General features: G+C 44.0%; 1 protein-coding gene across 6 annotated transcripts in view; it reads left to right on the top strand.

Annotated features, from left to right (window-relative positions):
- LOC119171824 (rho guanine nucleotide exchange factor 11-like) overlaps nt 1–20,097 on the top strand; it is a 150,416-nt gene that overhangs the window by 55,860 nt on the left and 74,459 nt on the right. For all 6 annotated transcript variants that reach the window (XM_075892454.1, XM_075892451.1, XM_075892453.1 and 3 more), the window contains 11 exons: nt 67–174; nt 1,350–1,466; nt 3,287–3,385; nt 4,480–4,525; nt 6,026–6,163; nt 7,276–7,390; nt 7,769–7,943; nt 9,175–9,301; nt 11,098–11,328; nt 12,668–12,743; nt 16,287–16,344. In XM_075892454.1, the coding sequence (XP_075748569.1) occupies nt 67–174; nt 1,350–1,466; nt 3,287–3,385; nt 4,480–4,525; nt 6,026–6,163; nt 7,276–7,390; nt 7,769–7,943; nt 9,175–9,301; nt 11,098–11,328; nt 12,668–12,743; nt 16,287–16,344 (1,290 nt within the window). The remainder of the gene's footprint in view (nt 1–66; nt 175–1,349; nt 1,467–3,286; nt 3,386–4,479; nt 4,526–6,025; nt 6,164–7,275; nt 7,391–7,768; nt 7,944–9,174; nt 9,302–11,097; nt 11,329–12,667; nt 12,744–16,286; nt 16,345–20,097) is intronic.

Here is a 20,097-nt window from a genome sequence, read left to right as displayed (position 1 = left end):
GTGCCTGGCTTTTCAGGCAAAGGATATCAACTATAGGTAACAGTGAGGCCCATGTTGTGTGTGCAGTACGGCACTCCTCCAGAAGGACCACCCCCTACTGGTGGCCGCGTGCCAGTGCAGCAGAGTAGCATTCTTTCCATGGACGACGAGGAACGAACCTCAGACAACGAGCTGGTAAGCACTATGGATCATTTTTTTACTGCACTGCATTTACTTCAAATGACATCCAGCTACTCTCAAACCATGCTATAATGAAATAGAATATGGTCGAATCTTGTAATAATGAAATCTCTCGCCAACGAAATTCCCGCAACTGAAGACAAGCTGGGCTCGTCCACCCTGGAAGAAGTGTTTCGGGGCGCCACAATTAAGCTACCATAACTCATTTTTCAAAGTCTTCTTTGGCTTGCAAGTAAAAAAATATACTGAATGCGTTCATTTTGGTTGAGATAGGACTTTTTCTGGTAACAAGAACTGGCAAGTGTCGTCGTCCTCTGTACATGGGCATGCCGCTATAGCTTTGTGAAGAAGAAAAAAAAAGGAAAAAATACTTCTTTGCCAAAGTTTTTGGTACAAAAAAATTTCAGTTCTCTTGTTAGTGTTGCAGCAACTACACAGAGCACCATGTTTTCTCTATATTATTAGATTCCGACGACTACCATGTCTTCAAATATCAGCAGTAGACAGCGATAGATGTAAACAAACCCACACAAGCATTTTTCTTTTTCACAGACTCACTTGTCTTTGCACATTATTTTTAAACTTCAGTGACAAATTTTTTGCCCTAATGACTGGAGAGGTTAGGGCGCTCTGTGATGCAGCACAGTGAAGGCAATGGAATATATTTTTAAAAAACGAAAAAGCCTCTGCACATAATGTCTTAGAGGTGTGTACTGGGTACCTCGTTTACGAATAATGGAGTAGTGCGTGCTTCCCTGCTTCACAAAGGTTATGATGATTAATTGCGTAGTGGGTGTCATGCAAGTGTAGCTAAGAAATCTAACACATTTAAATTATTACCTATATTACCTAGTTATATCAACCCTTCCTTTTAAGGAGTGACTTAATTTAAAAGGCAAGGCACTGTCCCATTCATGGCCTATCCCCTTAGGTGGGTTGCACCAAGTTGTTGAGGAACCAACCAACCAACCTGTGGCAGTTGAAATGCCGTTGTTGCAACTTTTGCTGTGACTGTGTTGCGAATTCCATGCAGTCCCGAAATTTTCTATTTCACCTCGAAAGCTCTATGCATTTTAATTAAGGTGGCATAAAAGCAAATGAGTGAATGCGATTTCCCACAAAGGGTGTAATGTGCTTAATGTTTGCCAACTGGCTTTTGTTGCTTGCAGACGCAGTTGGGGGACAATGGTCCTTTCAATAACATCTGGAAACTTCTGCGCCATCCTGCACACTTGGCTGTGTTCCTGCATTACCTGCTTTCAAGCCAGATGAAGCCCTCCAGCCTGGTTAGTAGATAGAAAATGATCAGGGCATTTGGAGATTTTGTTTGGAAGGCACAGCTGGGCAAGTTGGCTATTAGAAAGCCTGGTTAGTAAATAGAAAATGATCAAGGCATTTGGAGATTTTGTTTGGGAGGCACAACTGGGCAAGTTGGCTATCGCAAGGATTTCTCGAAATTTTCAAACTTATTACAAGGCGCTTGGGATGTTCTTTTTTAATGCTGTTCTTTAAAGTGCAAAGCACGTTAGAAAGCCGGGCGGTCGCATGCTGTTGTGTGGTGTCATTGTCACTTGGTGTTACGTTCCATGCATACATACTGAATGTGCATTCATGCCAAAGCGAAGTCTTCTTGTTGTTTCAGTGCCTGATGAAGATCCAGTAGTCATCAGCAGCAAAAGAACAAATACAGTAAAAGCTCGTTAATTCAAATTCCACGGGAACGCTGAGCAATTTCGAATTAAAGAAAATTCGAAATAATGAAAGTGAGCAAAAATGGGTGGATTTTGGGGGTGGGGGCATGAAAAATATTTATTGGCCAAAAAAGTCGGTGATGACCATCTGCTTCTTTTCTCTGAATGCCACAGCTGCGGCTCCCTGTTCCAGCGCACAAACGCGGCGCAGGGAATCCTCTTCACCCTCTTCAAAGCTGAAGAATAGACGCGCCACATTAAGTGCCTCCATCACCGCAGAAGCTGACGGGCGCACAGGCGCTTCGTCATTTTCGTCTTCCTCACCTTCTGGCTCTTCAGCATCAGGCTGCGCACCGGCTACTTGAGCGATAATGCCCTCATCAGTCAGGGCACCACACACCGATGTACCGGTGTCAACTTCAACATAATCGGCAAAACGTACGCCCCGAAGAGTGTCGCGCAATGCCACTGGCATGAGCTCCTCAGCCCCATCCATGTCGACGTCACAACTATCCTGCGCACTTCCAGCTGCAAATCCACTGTGGCGGAAACAGTTTGCGATTGTGGTCGCGGTCACCTGTTCCCATGCACGCATGCGCATGGCAGTGAGCAGCGCAATGCCGAAGTCCTTCCTGTCGCCCGCGTAGAAAATCATTTGTGAACGAACAACGTGCTCGAGGAACAAAGTGGCGCTGCCGGGAGTGGCCTAGGGCTGCTAGGACTACTCCGCCGACTCCTCAGCGTCCCGTGGGTCCCGCGTACAAGTGGCGCCAGGCGCTGAAATAGCGGGAGGGCTACGAAAAAAAAAAAAATGCTCCCTGGATTTTGGAGGCCATACTTTGCTCGCCCTTTGCTCGAGGCCACTTGAAGCTCGAAAAAACTGGTCGTGCCACCTATCGTTTGACCGTAAAAGCTTCCACTATAGTGTTTGACGATGATGACGCTCGGTGGCGCGCGCTTCGAATTATTCATAGAGGCAGCAATTTCTGTTCGAATTAACGAATCGTTTTACACATGGTCTCCTATGCACTGCGGACCGGACTGCGGCGACCATTTCGAATTATCCAAAATTTAGAATTAATGAGGTGTGAATTAACGAGCTTTCACTGTACTGTGCTTGGTGTAATGCAGGCAAAGCAGAAGGCTGGCCAGCTCTGCACTTACTTCAGGCTTAGCATCCCTAGTGCGAAGCTGCCTCCTTCTTTTTTTTGCTAATGGTCTTATTTTGCCAATTATGCTTCACAAACAATGGTGGTGAGCAATTTGTTGATCCACTTATGTGCGAACCCCTAAGTGCAGATAAAACAGTGCAATAATTAAGCCGAAAGAGCAGAGGTAGTTCTGTGCAGAGCTTTTTGCATTGACGTGTTGTCAGAGTGTGTGCTGAGGCTTTCCATTGGTGTTTCTGTGTGCAGCTGTTTTTGATAATAACGAACTTGTACAAGCTGGGCACTGGCAAGGAAATGAAGAAGTGGGCCTACGAGATCACCTCCACCTTTCTGGTGCAAAATGCGGTGAGGCATTACTATGTCTTTTTGGGAAAATCGATGTAGACGCTTCTAGCTTTGTGTCAGTGAACATCATTGCAACACGTGGTACACTGGTTTGTATGTGTACTGATCAAGCGAAGGGTGACATAGGTATTGTAGCTATACCTCGATATTATATGCGTAGTGAATCATCGGATATAAAATTTTATCGTAGCTGCTTTATTTCAGAAAATAACTGCTCAAATGAACAAATTTAAAGTGTTATTACATTCTATGTTACTTGTATCAAGGAAAATTTTTGTTTGCAAGTACCCAAAGAAATACAGTGTTCCCACTCCAAGTAAATCAGAGTGGCTTGTGCACCATCCTGATATTTAAAAAAAAAAAGAAAATTCTCCACTAAAGTACATCGAAATTAGAGACTTCGCAAAGTGTTCGCAGCCATAGTAGCCAGCAGATATGCATGATTCATATAATTCACAGCTCACAAGACAAGCCAGTTTTACTGTAGCAGCCTTTGTAGGTGAAAATGCCCATTATACATATTTGCATTGATCCTTGGAGCATAAAAGATGATGTGTACATGTGATATCCAGCTGTGCAAAGCACAATGTTTCATTGCTATTCTTGGCTGCTGTAGCAACGCTGTTGTCTGCTTGCATCCAGCCATAGTGTTACATAGCACAGGTGGAGTGTAACACCACATGGCTGCATTGTAAGGGGGACAATTGAATAGTAGTGTCAGTGCTCCTAATAATTATTTCGTGATTTTTATTCGCACCGTATTTAAACATATTGGTAGAAGTTTAACAGCTTTGGGAGCTTTGGAAATTGGAACAGTTCTACTGAAATATTCCTCTTGTAAAGTCAGGTTTCATTCCTCTAATGTGCACATTTGTTGTGCATAGAAATTTGAAAATACAAAGCTTTTACTCTCAGCAGATCGGTATAAGATCGCTTTTTAACTTGCCAAATGAAGTTTGAGCCAAATTAAAATATTAACAGAACAAGCCTAATAGCAACAACTGTGTGGCTTAATGAAAGAGCAAGAATGAGATTCAAGGAAGGCAAAAAAGTTATTTATGCCACTTTCTTTGTTCTGTTTTGTTTGTTTACAGCCTCTTGGTATCGAGAACATTGACGAGACCATACTAAAGGAAATTGGTATGTTGTTTGACCTCACTTAAAATGAAACTAATATTTTCTTGATGCACTTACTGTAAATGAAGTGGTGGCAGCTTGCATGGTCTACTGTAACTGTGCCGTGCATCATTGTGTTATTCTTTCTTGGACATAGGGTTTCTCACAATGACAACTAAAGGAAGTAATATCAGGCATGTAGAAGGTAATCTAGTACCACCATCTAAGCAAGCTTCCTTAGGGGCGCGTTGCCATCTGAGGATAGACGGCGTATGCGATTGCAAGACTTTTTGAGCTGGCACTGAGCCGAGGCTTGGCCTAAAACGCGGTTGGGTATGATTGCGCAAATAAAGCTGCTCTAAAACAAAGCTTTCACAAATTCACCCATTTTACCTTTCGCAGCAAGAGTTCACTCACCTGCAGGGTATTTGTTGAAGGCGAAATGATAGAGGCTCGTTTACTGTGCGATGTCAATGGACGTTAAAGAACACCAGGTAATCAAAATTTCCAAAGCCCTCCAGTACGGCACCTCTCGTAATTATATGGTCGTTTCGTAACGTGAAACACCAGATATTATAATCTGCAGGGTATATGCAGATGAGTGAACCTCCGCATCTGCTTTTATTTCTTATCTGTTCTTTTTTTTTTATTGTCCGAGTTAGATGCGCACTGCGTTTTTCTTATAGAAAGTCATATTTGAGTTTCGCTTTTGAATTAAGACCATTACCGTAGTTACTTGAATCTAGGTCGAGCCATATTCTAAATATAACTGAATATACGAACAGCGCAACTTGAAAGTAGTTACAGTGTAAGTACAGAAGCAATGAAATGAGGACAGAAAAGAACGCAGACTTTCCATAATCAAATTCAAATGATTGTTGAAATTCAGGTGTTGGCTTGACTACTAACGGCTATAATACTGTCTAGGTAGTGCTAGTGCACCACTTTTCTCAATGAAAGATGACTCGTTTTTCAGAATCCTCGGATCTAAGCCGACTCTGGAGTTCAATGCAAAAAAATTAAAACAGAAAAAACTATCGGCCTAGATTCGAATTAATACAGCAATATTTCTGTGGTATTTTCTGCTTCTCTTATTTTTTAGCCTCTGCAACACTAATTTCTTTAATGCTGTCTGAGTAAAGATGAACAGAATTTGACTGTACAGACAAATTCTGGGTGCATTAAAATGTGGTGGCAAACTATTGGCTTCTGTCACTGGACTTAACTTGCCCTTTTGTACTGACACGACGGTTGGTGAAAACTGGTTCAGTTGAACCCCACTATTGAAAATGTGCGAGTAACTCATGATAGCAGATAATTTATGCTTGACTGGTGTTGGCTGAATTAGTGCATGGGCTATTTGGGCAAAGTGCAGATTATCAAAATGTCAGTTTGTAATGTGCCCAAAAGGAATGTCACTGCTATACATTAATTAAGTATAGTGGCTCTTGCTGGGAGCCTCAGTCAGGGCACGTGTGTTGATTGGCTATGGAGAAGGTGTGGGACCAGTGGTGCACCTTGCAGACAAAGTTCTGCAGACAAGCCAGGAACAGCAGGGCCAGGAGGAAGACGAACTCAAGGACATCTTCCTCAAGGCACGAGAAAAGGCCATGGAGCAGCTCAAGCGCCTGCTGGTCGAGTTCAGGAACACCCGCACCATTGGTCAGTTTCTTCCATCGCCAACGAAACCTTGTTTTGGTGGTTGTCAATCAAAAAATGCTAATATTGCTCCCCCCCCCCCTTTTTTTTTCCTGAGCTACAAAGCTTTTTGCAAAGAGCCACTTGTTTTATTTCTGTAACCTATTTAGTCAGAATTTCATGCTCATCATATTTCAGGTAATTCTTGGCTGAAACAAAGTTTGAATTTTCTGCTTTCACTGGTTTGATCATAGGATTCAGTAGTGTTAGGCTAGAAACAAAGCCTTTGTGTTCTCCTGTTGCAGTCACGATATCGGCTTCAGAAGAATGAAGCTTGTCGCAGAAGTTTACTAGCAGCCTTTCAACTACTACCTCATTTAACTTGTGAGGTGGAGCATTGACTTGGCAAACTCTGCACAAGTAGGCATCACGAACAGAAATCACTGAAAGCAGTGGCAATTGCAGGAGAACAGTGTAGAAATAGACTATGCAGGGACCTGCAGATATAGATCAGTACATGTAAGTCAGCATTCTATTAGCTTCAGCTACTGCTGTCAAAACTTGCAGACAAACTTGCGTTCTTTTTTTTTATGTGTATAAGTTGTCCACGAGTGATGGCAGTGCAGGCTGTCCATGCTCAAAAATAATCCATGTTTATTGCATGCTGGCATGCAGTGAAAAGGATAGAATGCGGTCAGTCTCTGTGGCTGCTGTTTGCTTTTTTTTTTAGCTTTTTGTTTACAGCGGTTACAATTCTGTGGTGCCGATATTACAAGGGTTTGTTCGCAGAAGTGGTTAGGAGAACCTTGTTGTACATCTTTGTATGCTGTTGCCCTTACAATTTTAAATCACTTTGTGTCACTGAGTTGGGCATTATCATTACACGAGTGTTCATCACACAAGTGCTTATTGCACCGAGCTTGAACTGAATGATGTTTAATTGGGAAGACTGATCTAGGGACATAAGATGAAAGTGGCTGGGGCCAGAAGTAGTGCCACCCGCTTCATTCTTTGCCCACCTATTTTTCTTGAAGTGGGATGGGCAACTGTACGATGCAGTCCCACATTCTGTTGGTGGTCTGGTTAAAGGACACACTTGTGTTCACTGTGTACCCACGGTCGTGTGTTTCCTTCAGGGCTGTCGGGGTTGTACATGCCGAATGACGTGACGCTGGATGACTCGCTGAGGGACAAAAACGCTGAGCTGCACATAGTGGAGTCCCTGCTCCTCACGGAGCTTGAAACGCTGGGGTGAGTCTCCCTCCTTTACTTGCTTTCTTTGCAATCATACCTGCTTAGACATGCACCGTATTTAGTGTTGACCCTTAGCTCCACCACGAAGCTTTTGTTTTAGAGTAACTCCCTCTTGAACTAGGGATGGGCCAAAGTTTAGAGTCTTAGACATAAAAAGATAATCAAAAAGGAACTCCGAAGGACACTGCTCTGCACATTTTGCCAATGCTTGTGTAAAATAAATCATGCAGTTAGTATCTATTGTTTTCTGTAGCCGACTCTACATAAGTTCTGGTGCAATTGTAAGCGATGTGGGCCTAATGACATATTTGCTTTGAAGAGACTGTATATTGTGGTATGCAGTTGATACAGTGAATGCTGGTTGCACATTTGCAGGAAAGAGGACCCAGAGAATCTATCGGACTACAAGTCTGCCCTGGCGTCTGCACTGGCCACAGTGCTAAAGAGCTTTGGTGTCAAGACACCCAATGCAGTGGCCCTCATTGAGCGGTTTCCCACCTTCGTAGCCCGTGAAAAGTCACGCCTGAAGTTCTTTCCTCGCAATAAGAAGGTGGGTCATTGTGTTCCTTCGTTGATTTGCCGCTGTCCTTGGCAAGAATTATGACAATCATAATCTTCACCCTACTCTATGTTCACTTCTGGGCGAAGGTCTCTCCCGATGATCTCCAATTCATCCTGTCCTGTGCGAGCCGATTCTGTTTTATGATGCGCAACTCCTTTATTTTATGACCCCACCAAACTGGCTGCTGTCCCCAGCTTCGTTTAGGGTGTGAATCTTTATGGGCTTGGCTTGTTAGAGTCTCCTGATGTCATGGTGTGTAATGTATACTGTATCACGTGATGATGTCATCCTAGCTTGACATCGTGATGACACAAGGTCGACAAAATTTATGATCTAATCGTGCTAATCATGATGTGGTCATGACATGGTGGAGGATCTCAGCTCATCGGGATCTAGTGTCACAGTATGTCATAGAGTCATGGTCCATCTCAAAAACGATCAGCTCCACTGACGTTATCAGCTACTTGTCGTGTTAACTGTAGCCTTCTTCATTCTTAGTACGCCAGTGGAGAGTATTGGGATTTACCCCATTTCCAATGCACATACTCATTTATGATGACAATAGTTTTCTGGATCTACTTGCAGTGTACGAAATGTTGTGTGATCAAACACTGCCACTTTTGAGACTGATAGCAGCGACTTAGATTCAGTTTTGAGAGATTGGAGTACATTTATGTAGCACCTCACTTAAATGTCAAGGGTGCTATTTAATTTAGTGTGCAGTGATTTACCACAGTGAGTTACATAACCTTTCATTCAACTTATTCAAGAACAGCTTTCAAAGGTGTCATGATCTAATTTAAGGGAAACAGATTTTTTAAGTATCTTATAACTGATCCATCGATGCTTCCTTCGCTGTTGATTATTTATGAACAATGAACACGAGTTTGTCAAGCAGGAATTATATTCTATTCATTAGTGCACTAGGAAAGATAAATTACTTTTAATATACTACTAGTATTAGCTACGCAACTTATGTTACAATGCTAGCAATATTTGTGGTTGATGTGTGTGGAAAAAAGATCGTTATGCAGTTCTAAAAGTGCAAAGCAATTTTATGCCAAGTTGAAAGACTACTAGCCAGTGGAATTTCTTTCCTAGTTTGCATTGAAGATAAATGTTTCTGACACTTTCAGTGAAACATTTTACTGCACTGGTGGTGTTTCTGTCACTGTGTATTATGGTCTCCCGTTTTGCAATGGGCTCTTTTGTGTGCCAGTTTGCATTTCAGACGATCCATACGCGAGGCCACCACTTCCAGTCACAGCAGTACCACCGCGTCACCTACTGCAACCACTGCCAGCACATCATCTGGGGTGTCGGTGACCAGGGCTACCAGTGCACTAGTGAGCTGCTTCCACTGTTTCATTGCTATATGGCAAAAAGGCTTATGGTTATGTGGCCACTTCGAGGCGTGCCTCTGTTTGGACACAGCTCCAAAATGCTGAAGCCTTCTGTGTCATAGCAATCGCAGTTAGGCTCTATGATATCAATTCTGAATTCTCGTGAATGCTTCTTTGGTGTTGCTTTCTGTAAAGCAGTTCAATCTTATTTTTACTTTTTTTAACAGAAGAAAAAAAAAAAAATGTGCGCAGTTACACTAGTGGCACGAGGCTGGAACCAACAATGGAGCTAGTGTTTGACTTAGAATAGTTTTGCTAGTTATGCTAAGTGTTTGCTAGAGAAGTTTAATTTTTGTTAGTAGTGCTAGGTATGTTATTCTCCGGTTCCCCACAATACACAATTCTCATGTTTTTGGCAGGAACATGTCATGTGACTGTCTAACATTAGGTGAAACAATACTTGATTTATATTGATAAATCGTACTCCGAGAACTTTGATGTCAGCTTTCACCAACATAAGTTAGTTATTTGACGAGAAAATCAAAGTCAAAGTTTGCTCTTTAAATTTCTGGCCGAAATCTCTATACACGACGTCACTAACTTCTAAATGTATTCTTCATATTTTCGCGACATCACCTCCATGAAATTTTCTGAAACTTCTTACGTTAGGTCTATGGCATTCACAGATGACAATGTACTTCATTTTTACCAATTTGGAAATACGTAGGAACCAGTAGATACCGGCAGAATCTTCTACGTCACAGGGTTTGGTGCGGCAAACTGAAGGTGCTGTCTCCACTCACGTTTTCTTCTCGTGCATTTGCTCGTTTTCCAAGCGTCGTCTCGCAATAAGAGTAGAATTTTCAGGATGATGGAAATGTACTTTACTAATACAGAAAAATTATTTTGCTCTTTAGTGTCCCTTTAAGTTAAGTGATTGTAGTCATAATACTAGTTATGTTTTTTTTTTTTGCATGATCATGTCGCAGGACTAGTTACAGGATTTCATTCATTTGACGAAATGTTACATGATGTTACACAATTTGTCACTAGACTAAATTCTATGTGATGCTACGCAGCTTCGATCTCATAGTTAAGCATTACGTCATCTTACGTAATTTCAGTCACATGACTAGATGATATGCGATTTAAATTGTGTGATAGCAGTGTGATCATACGTGATATTTGCCTCGTGGTAAGTTGTTATGCAATTTTACATGATTTCAGTCATGTGACTAGTTCTTTCACAATTTCAGTGACATGACTAAACGTCCTGTTATGTTACACGTTTTTGGCGGCAACACTTCATGTGACTAGATGTGTGCATTATGCTAAGTGAGTTTAGTTGCCTAATGGGATGTTGCGTGATTTTAGTCACGTGACTAGTAGTTACGTGATCTTAGTGATATCAGTCAATGACTGCTTGTTACATCTTTTAGGCGGAAGCATGTTGTGTGACTGATTGTTAGGTGATGTAACCAAACAGCTAATGCCTCAAGCCACACAGTCCACTTTTTTTTGCTAAGGCTGGCTCATTTGCTCTCCAATTTTTGCCTCCAAATTCATTTTCAGTGAATCAAAATAGACTAATTTTATTAAATTGGGAAGAATAAAAATGACAAAAATTTAAAAAATAAGGAGTGGTCTGTAACTGCCACTGTCAAACCAGAAAAAGAAGTACTGCAGAAGCAGTAGAAGGATTTTGTGCTTTAGTGTACCAACTTTCAGAGTTCACTTGAACCAAGACATGTAAGAGACTTTTCGATGCCCTTCATTTTTTGTTGTGTTGTCATTTTCAGACTGCGAGATGAATATCCACAAAACATGTGTGCGAGTGGTGGAGGAACAGTGCATTGGCTCGCTGTCACTTCCACATAAGAAGGGCAAAAAGAATCACCGCATGTCTGGTCTGAACCTCATGGAGGGCATCAAGACCAAGGCACGCCGCCCGAACACTCGCCGAGTCACCCAGCACTCTGTGGAGGACTGGAGCGGCAACCTCGACCAAACCACGCTACCCCTGGACAATGGTGAGCACATCATGATCTGCACACTGTCGACATTGCATGCCTCTGCAGCGCAACGGCTAAAGCTCCTTTCTAGTCTTCATTCTCTTTTCTGCATCGTACCACTGTACTGCGGCAAAAGCTACTTGAGCCTTCAGCATATAATAGGTTCAGGCCAGTCAATCAATTTTTTTTTCTTCTTTCTTCTTCGATCAACGTGGGAATGTTAGTGCACATATTTCCTGGCACAAGTACGCAAAAAGTGTGAATTAATTTAATTAACGCAATGAAGCAGTTTGAATTAAGTGAACTCAAGGAGCATGCGTTTAGAAGCTAGTTGGTACGACATTAAGGCCCAACCACATGCACGCGATTTTACTGCAACGGGGACGAGTGACGGCGACAAATGGGCTCTGTTGCATCACAATGATCATAACATTGCCAATAGTATGTGCAACTAGGTATCACTATTGCTCGATTGAACACATCACGGGTACGCTGATAAATTGTGAAAAAGAATTGAAAAGTAGATGGCAAACATATTATTGCCTTGTGTGAGATGAGGGAGCCATAAAAGCGTGATGCGGCATTCATCTTTTGCAATCTTTTCTTTAACCACAACACCATTATCTGCTGCAACCTGGAGGTGTGCCCAGAGGCGTGTTCAAAGATGCTATGATGCATTTTGCAAACTCACACTATGAAAATGTTGACATTGCAGCAAGCTACTGGCAAAACATCAAAGCAAACTGTGTATAACATGACGAACGACAAAATATGACGACCGCTGCCACTCTCTCCGCGTGAGATGTCACTGTAAGGAAGGCAGTCTATATCTTGCATTCCTTGAAGTCTGTATACTTAAAAAGCCAAGAGCAAATTGCAACTGTACCAAGAATCAGGAGTGCTCTCATGTTGCTTGAAATCGTCTGTCTCACTTCCAGTCTATAAGTAATTTTTCCTGGTTTTTTTAGAAACCTGTGATGGGATAAGCGACAGCGATGGGTGGCCCTCTGCAACAGCAACTCCCGTCACTCGAAAATCGCGTGCATATGGTTGGGTTTTTATTACGTGCATGTATAGATGGGGCTTGAGACGAGACATCACAGTAGAAGTTAATTTGCGTTCTTCCCGTCTACTTCTACTCCCGTATCTCGTCTCAAGTGTAATTCAAGTTCACATAATATGGAATTGAGTGACTGTAAAATATAAAAGTATATTGGGCAAACAAAAAATTTGAAATTTAAGTTGTCCAAAAGTATGAAATGTCCTGAGTCTACTGTAGTTCGTTCTGTCATGGAACAGTCTTTCCTCATGGCACTTGTGGAGAGGCTAATGCAAAGGGATGCAATCATTGGTGCAGATCGGAGCCGTCCAGAGACCGGTGATGAGTGTGAAGCCTCCGTGATGGGTGGTGCTGCAGAGCTGCTTGACAGAGGGTAAGTTACCATGGGAGTCTCACAAACCCTGCTTTGCCACTGACCTTTGATGATGATGGCTGCTGCGCAAGTGTTTATGAACTAAAAACAGAACTGGATCTCATCCCTGCGAGAGCTTCTCAGTTGTGTTCAGTGAGCTTTCAAGTAGGTGAACTTCAACTCAATTCTCCATATGTTGCCTATCTTAGAGGATACGATGTACAGCTCAGATCACTTATAACGCCACCCCTTGCAGTACAGGACTGGCTGTAACATGATACTTACTTAGTCCAGTTTAGCGCCCCATAGAAGAACTCGATGTGCCCGCGTAACACTTGCCTAAGACAAAAAGCGGGTTGTAATGTGACTACCTCGAAATCCTGCCGACGAGCAAGCACGTCGCTTTTGTTGTCATCTGTGGTGTTATTGCTAGGCTTGTGCGAATAGTGAATTTCAGGTTCAAAGCGAATTAGAAGCTAATAGTGACTTTGTTTGAATAATTTCAAATTAAATTTAAATGCTGTATGTTACATGTTGTAAAAAAAATGGGTGTATTTGTCGGGACCTAACTAATCTGCACAGTGCTTTCTTTAATTAGAAACAAGGCCTGTATGTGTATTTTCGTGTTCAAAAAAGTGAGAACAACTTTATATAGTAGCAGAATTTTACTTTCTGGAGAATGCAAGCGATAATCTGTAAAATATTTTCATTTTAAAACTTATTATTCTTCAATCACAAAGCCTGTATCAACAAAATTTTAAACTTGAAATTAGATAAATTGATGTGAGGATTGTTGACCTTCAAGTACCGTATTTACTCGTGTAATCCTTGCACTCGCATAATTCTCGCACCCCCCACATTGCCCAAGAAAAATAAGATTTCTTTTTTTTTTCTCTAGTAATTATCGCACCCCCGAAAACAGCCCCAGTAATGTCGTCTGCTCGTTCCAGCCACCGATGATGATAGTGCACGCCATCTGGCACCATCTCCTAAGCATCAACCGTACTATTGCACGCAAATTCAATCCAATCCAAGCTAAGCCGAATTGGCCAATGCGCGTTGCGGTGTGTTTTGTACGCTGTGTCGGCAATCTTGGCACGTTATGGGGTGATATTGAAGCAACACGGCTGCTTCAAGTTGCAAGTGATAGATCATGTACTAAACGATGGCGACAGGGCCGCCGGTAGGCCCTTCATAGTCTACGAATTTTGTGTTCGCTACTAGTGACGGCAGCTGAAAGCCACCAAGACGCGTTGGGCCGGCCGTGGGCCTAAAACTGGGATTGATGGTAAACTTCATTTCTTCAGAAGGAAACTGCGGACGATTGTTAAATAGCCATCAGCCCAATACTGACGTCCTACGCTTGCCTTTTGAGGGCTCCTGTTGAGCGACGAACGCTACCGCTACGCCCGCAACGCCCACAAGCTTTTGTTATGGTATTCTAATTCTGGACTATTTGCTTGCACTTTTTGTGTCTCAAATAAATCTTGCCTTGTGTTGAACTTCTGATTTTATTGTCGAGGTAAGTTCTAATTAGTACTTCTTAAAGCTTGCTGTAAGTTGCTGGTGTGAGAATCCCGATTTGCGGCCACTTCGCTTTCTTTTTCACTCTGTACGTTTCCGTGGAAAGTTTTCCCCGCATAATTCTCGCACCCCCCAACTTTGCATCAGTTTTCCAGCAAAAAAAAGTGCGAGGATTATGCAAGTAAATACGGTATAGCTTTGCGGCAGTTGGATTTATTTTGGGTATGCGTTTTCACGGCATAGCACTCTTTTACTGCTAGAAAACCATCTTTACAAAGAGTTTCATAGAATTACATTTTACATTGAAATGGGCGCTTTCACTGCTTAGCACCCCTCCACTGCAATGAAACCAACTTTAGAGGGGTTACATGTGCATTAATTTAAATTCATTCACTCATCTCAAATACTGCCAAATTTTCAATAAGTTAAATTAGAATCTAAGCAAATATGAATACTGTAATATTCATTCATATATTCGAAACATTGAAATATTCGCACAAGCTTAGTCATCGCTATTGGTGTCATCTGTTGGCATACAAAATTACAAGTCGGGGCTGATGAACAAGCACTGCTTGACCTGACTCCCTCTTCACTTGTGTGATGTGCAAGGCCTTCAGCACGTGGACTGCTGCGAACAAATGAAGCTTAGTTGTTGAGCATGGTGTAAACAAAGACGCTCAGTCTCTTGACTTATGTGAAGTGAAGGTTTGGTTGTGGTTTTCTTTTACAAAAGTGTGTCAGTGAGTTCTGTGGAAATTTTTTTTTAAGGAAGAATTTTGGTTTGCCCCTAGTAATACTATTGTGTTGTTTTGTTTATCCACTTTTGATGCTGTAACATCATGCGCAGTCAAATTACTCTGGCCATGATCACAATGAAGAAGATGTGGCTATGTAAGAAAATATTAAGTAAATAATGCTCCACTTGTTAGTAAGCATTTCAATCAATGTTGTGTCTGTACTCTTAAAAATGTGGAACTCTTGTAAGCGGAGCGAGTAAGCTAAGCGACAGATTCTCCGTTTCGACTGTGCTCATGCACCGTGCCTGTTTTGTTGGCAGAAGTCGACGAGCTGCAGGTCTTGTTCGTTGCGCGAGCTGAGAGGGAGCGTGATCAAGCAATGGTTGTCCACCAGCCCCGACGAATCATTTGGTTTGCAGATAAATGACTCAAACAGCAGACGTGCTTTCTTTAGCTGTTTGTTGGTGGCACTTTATAGGCAGCCGCCACAGAGCACAGGCCATGTGCTCACACGTTCATTTTCTTGAATGAAGGCAGTGTACATTAACTGTAGCTGCAGTCATTAGCCAAGTTTCAAAAGAGATCAATTCAAGCCCCCCTTTGATTTTATTCCTATCCACACATGTTTCAAACGACACATTTTAAAATGCTTATGCGTGAGGCAAATAGTGCAGTCTCACCGTTTTCACACTTTGGACGTGCTAATTTGCGTTTATGCAAGCAGTCTTAACTGCAGGTCATGGCAGCAATGATGAATTCAGAATTATAGCTGTCTGGTAAGGCCTGCTTTACTGGTTATGGTGGTGCTAGCAGTGGTGTGCATATTGTTTAAATGACTTCTGATATCCCAAATGTGCATATATAGCTAATATGAGGCTCTTAGTAAGAATATTTCATTCTCACATTTAGCTGTTTCATTACTTCTTACCGTCACGTGAAATTCAACCTGTGTGTACAATATGCGTTTTTGAAAGTTTTTTTTTAGGAAACTTTTATGTTGTACCAGAGAAGGCAAGCGAGTTGGGGGGAGACAGAAGGTTAGGTGGGCAGATGAGATTAAGAAATTTGCGAGTGTAAATTGGCAGCAGCAAGCACAGGACCGGGTTAACTGGCGGAACTTGGAAGAGGCCTTTGTCCTGCAATGGACGTTGTCGGGCTGATGATGATGATGATGATGATTTTGTACCATGCCAGAACACTTACTATACCTTGTACAAAATATGTTGACACCACATTGTCATCACGTGTTTTATTTGAAATTATTTTATTTGATAACAGAAGGATGGACACTATTGTTATGCAGGGCTGCCCGCAAAAACTCTGCCACTGCTGTCGGGCGTTCGGAGAGCTTTCGCCAAAGAGTGAGTGCTGCTCATATTTCGTTTTGGGTGTAAAAGTTATGGGAGGTAATCAGTGTCTTTGGTGTGCTGCAGTATATCTAGGATGTTCCTCTCTCTGACACTACCTTTCATATAAAGAAAGCAAATTGTAGTGCTGCGCCGTATATGGAAAACACTGCTGCTCAGTATTAAGTGACTCTAGAAATTGTATATCTAAGAACAGCAGAAGTGCAGGGAAAGATGGAACCTGAAGAAGTAAAAAGTTTGGGAACACAGGGTGTCGTTGAAGCCAACGTTACGACAAGCGGACTTCTCTTTGTCAAGGCTGCTCTGCCTACTTCAGTTCATGCACCTATGTGTCATACCCTCTTCTCCAACACAAATAAAAAAGGAGGAAAAGACAATTGCACAAATAGGGGTTGGGGAGGAGGAGAGGCCTGCATGCAGAATTGGGGAAGTCAAAAGGATAAAGTCAAAAGTGACTACCACGTGACAGTGCCTTTTTTCTAGGAATTTCTAACTGGTATTATCAGGGATATTATCGTCATGTGGTACAGTTAAAATCTCGAGGACACAAATCTCAAGGGAAAGCAATAACATTTGTTATCGCCCTGAATTTGGTACATCAAAAAGCCTGCAAAGTCTGTTTTCAAACCACGTTATACTTGATATGTATTGCGACTGGAAGAACTCCGGCATGTGATCCTGGGACGCACGTGAACGAACGGCGAAGAAGGCTGCCATGAATTCACACATGGGAGAGCCTCACTTTGAAAGCTAAGTGCTGCCTGCTCCACCGCATTCTAAGCAAACGATGGGAATACCAAAATGTTGTGGGGATCTGAGGCGCGCCCGCGACCATTTTCGCGGGCATTCCGCCACACGGCCACACCCTTTTGCTTTCCTGCCCTGTTAACACCACGTGGCGATAGATGGCGCCACGTGCGGGCACGGCGCGCGTTACGCGCGCGCCGAGGGAGCGCTCTCTTCTCCGTTGGTCGGCGCCGGGTAAGCACGTGTTTTCCTTCGTCCGCGTCCCCTTTGGGAATCGCCGGACTGCAGCCTGCCTGGGGTGGCCTTGGGCACCTCGGCAGGCGTGTTTACTTGAGTGCTAGCTTCGGTAGCGTACGCTAAGCCCACAGCGGTGCCTAGTGCTTGGAGTGGTCGTACCACAACGAGCCGCACTTGCCGTAGGCCCAGCGCGTACGAGGTTTGCCCTAACACTCGCGACCAGGCCCAGTGGCCATCGTGAGAGTGCGCAGCATAGCCGCGAGGGGCCTTTTCCCGACCGGCGTGTCAAAGCTCGCCATTGCCAGCTGCGACGTGCTCGCGGTTTTCCCCTTATTGTGAACGTCCGCGTGCGGGTGCCTTTGCTACCCGCGTCCCGGGAGCGGACGTTGTGCTGTTGTTCGGGGTGCCGCCAGAGGCAATAAAGTGTTGTGTACTGTTACATTAGAACACTGTCTATTTGCCGCGCCGCGCTAAACGCCTTATCAGTTGAGCGCGCGCGGAGCGGTGCGCTACACGCGAGTAAACGGAGTAGCGGCCCTGTGGCTCGCTAAGAGTGAACCCGCGGTGATCGTCCGCTGCAGTTAGGAGCGGGGTCACCATACATGCATGGGCGACGACCGGCTGCCTTTGCAGACCGGTATATAGGGTGAATTAAGGAGAGGAGGATGTGGGGATCTGAGGCGCGCCCGCGACCATTTTCGCGGGCATTCCGCCACACGGCCACACCCTTTTGCTTTCCTGCCCTGTTAACACCACGTGGCGATAGATGGCGCCACGTGCGGGCACGGCGCGCGTTACGCGCGCGCCGAGGGAGCGCTCTCTTCTCCGTTGGTCGGCGCCGGGTAAGCACGTGTTTTCCTTCGTCCGCGTCCCCTTTGGGAATCGCCGGACTGCAGCCTGCCTGGGGTGGCCTTGGGCACCTCGGCAGGCGTGTTTACTTGAGTGCTAGCTTCGGTAGCGTACGCTAAGCCCACAGCGGTGCCTAGTGCTTGGAGTGGTCGTACCACAACGAGCCGCACTTGCCGTAGGCCCAGCGCGTACGAGGTTTGCCCTAACACTCGCGACCAGGCCCAGTGGCCATCGTGAGAGTGCGCAGCATAGCCGCGAGGGGCCTTTTCCCGACCGGCGTGTCAAAGCTCGCCATTGCCAGCTGCGACGTGCTCGCGGTTTTCCCCTTATTGTGAACGTCCGCGTGCGGGTGCCTTTGCTACCCGCGTCCCGGGAGCGGACGTTGTGCTGTTGTTCGGGGTGCCGCCAGAGGCAATAAAGTGTTGTGTACTGTTACATTAGAACACTGTCTATTTGCCGCGCCGCGCTAAACGCCTTATCAGTTGAGCGCGCGCGGAGCGGTGCGCTACACGCGAGTAAACGGAGTAGCGGCCCTGTGGCTCGCTAAGAGTGAACCCGCGGTGATCGTCCGCTGCAGTTAGGAGCGGGGTCACCATAATGTTTATGACTTTAATTACCTCTAATGTGCTGGTGTGTTAGCTTTAGAGTGGAGAATTCGCTATCGATTATCGTAGCAATAATGACTGTGGTTTAGTACGTAGCGATTGTGGTTAATAGTACAGTAGACTCTCATTAAATGGAACCTGAAGAGACCAGTAAAATGTGCTCTGTTTAGCAGGAGTTTCGTTTACTGAGAGATGAACAGAGGTGCACAATGCAACAACAAAGCCAATCTTGTCAGAAGCATTTGTTACATTTAAGCAGTAGTTCCGTTAAACAGATTTTCACTTACCGAGAGTCTGCCATAGTTCTGTTTACAGTACATGTGTGCTCTTCACGCGTGCTTCCAGCTCCCGGAGCATGGCCGTTGCACAACGGTTGTACCAAACTTCGTGTCGCCAGTTCTGACGCAGAGAAGTGTTTGGAACGTTTGAAATGTGGCTCATTGGACACAATGGGATTTGGCTGGGGAGTTTTATACCATTGTATTAGGCTGAAATTAGGCTGAAAATTTGAATTACGAATATTCTCTTGTGCTCACTTCTGAAAATCCTAATAGTATCGCAAAACAGCTGTCTCCTCTTTTATACTTTGGATGCTTAGACCGTGTCAGCACCACTACAGGAGTACTTGGCTATTCTAAGAAAAGAGATTGTAGCTGTTGAGAACCTTGGCATCTGTGTTGCAAGGGGGCTGTTTGTACTGAATGAGCACAGTACTCACAGGTTAAGATCCCTCTTTGTGCGCATAAGTGCCTGAGAAGAAGCTTTTGGGGAGCCAAACAGATGGCTGTTTACTGAACTTGAATGAGAACTGACAGACTTCATTTGAGAGCAGCAGCAAGCTACACATCTTACAATTGATACTGAGATGCTACCAGCTAAGGCAAAGACAATAGGAAAAAAAGGGCATTCAAAAGGCAGACGTCAAGGCAAGCGAATGCCAGTTGTCATATTTTATGCACCACCCTGAATTTTTTTTGTTTCAGTGCGCATTGCTATCACTAAAGCTGCCAGGAATCTACGAAGAGTGATTCGCAACCTTTTAGCGGCATGTGATTTGTCTGCGAAAGTAGGGGAACTTGCAGTTTGGCCAGATTGGCAGCATTGATCAAATGGCTGATACATCTGGACATGCCCTGAGCACTAACAGAGCAGGAGGAAGGCTATGCGCAATTTATTGTGAGATCGAGTGGAAATGGAAAGATATGGGTCACAGCAATTGTAGAGGTTGCCATAGTTAGCCTTTGTGGTAGGCTGCCACCAAAATGTGGTGCTACCTGTAACTTATCTGCGTACATTAGCACTTGGTATA

Source organism: Rhipicephalus microplus, chromosome 4 (assembly GCF_043290135.1).
Source record: "Rhipicephalus microplus isolate Deutch F79 chromosome 4, USDA_Rmic, whole genome shotgun sequence".
Taxonomy (NCBI): domain Eukaryota; kingdom Metazoa; phylum Arthropoda; class Arachnida; order Ixodida; family Ixodidae; genus Rhipicephalus; species Rhipicephalus microplus.
Note: the sequence above shows the minus strand (reverse complement) of the source record. Positions and strands in the feature narration are given on the sequence as shown.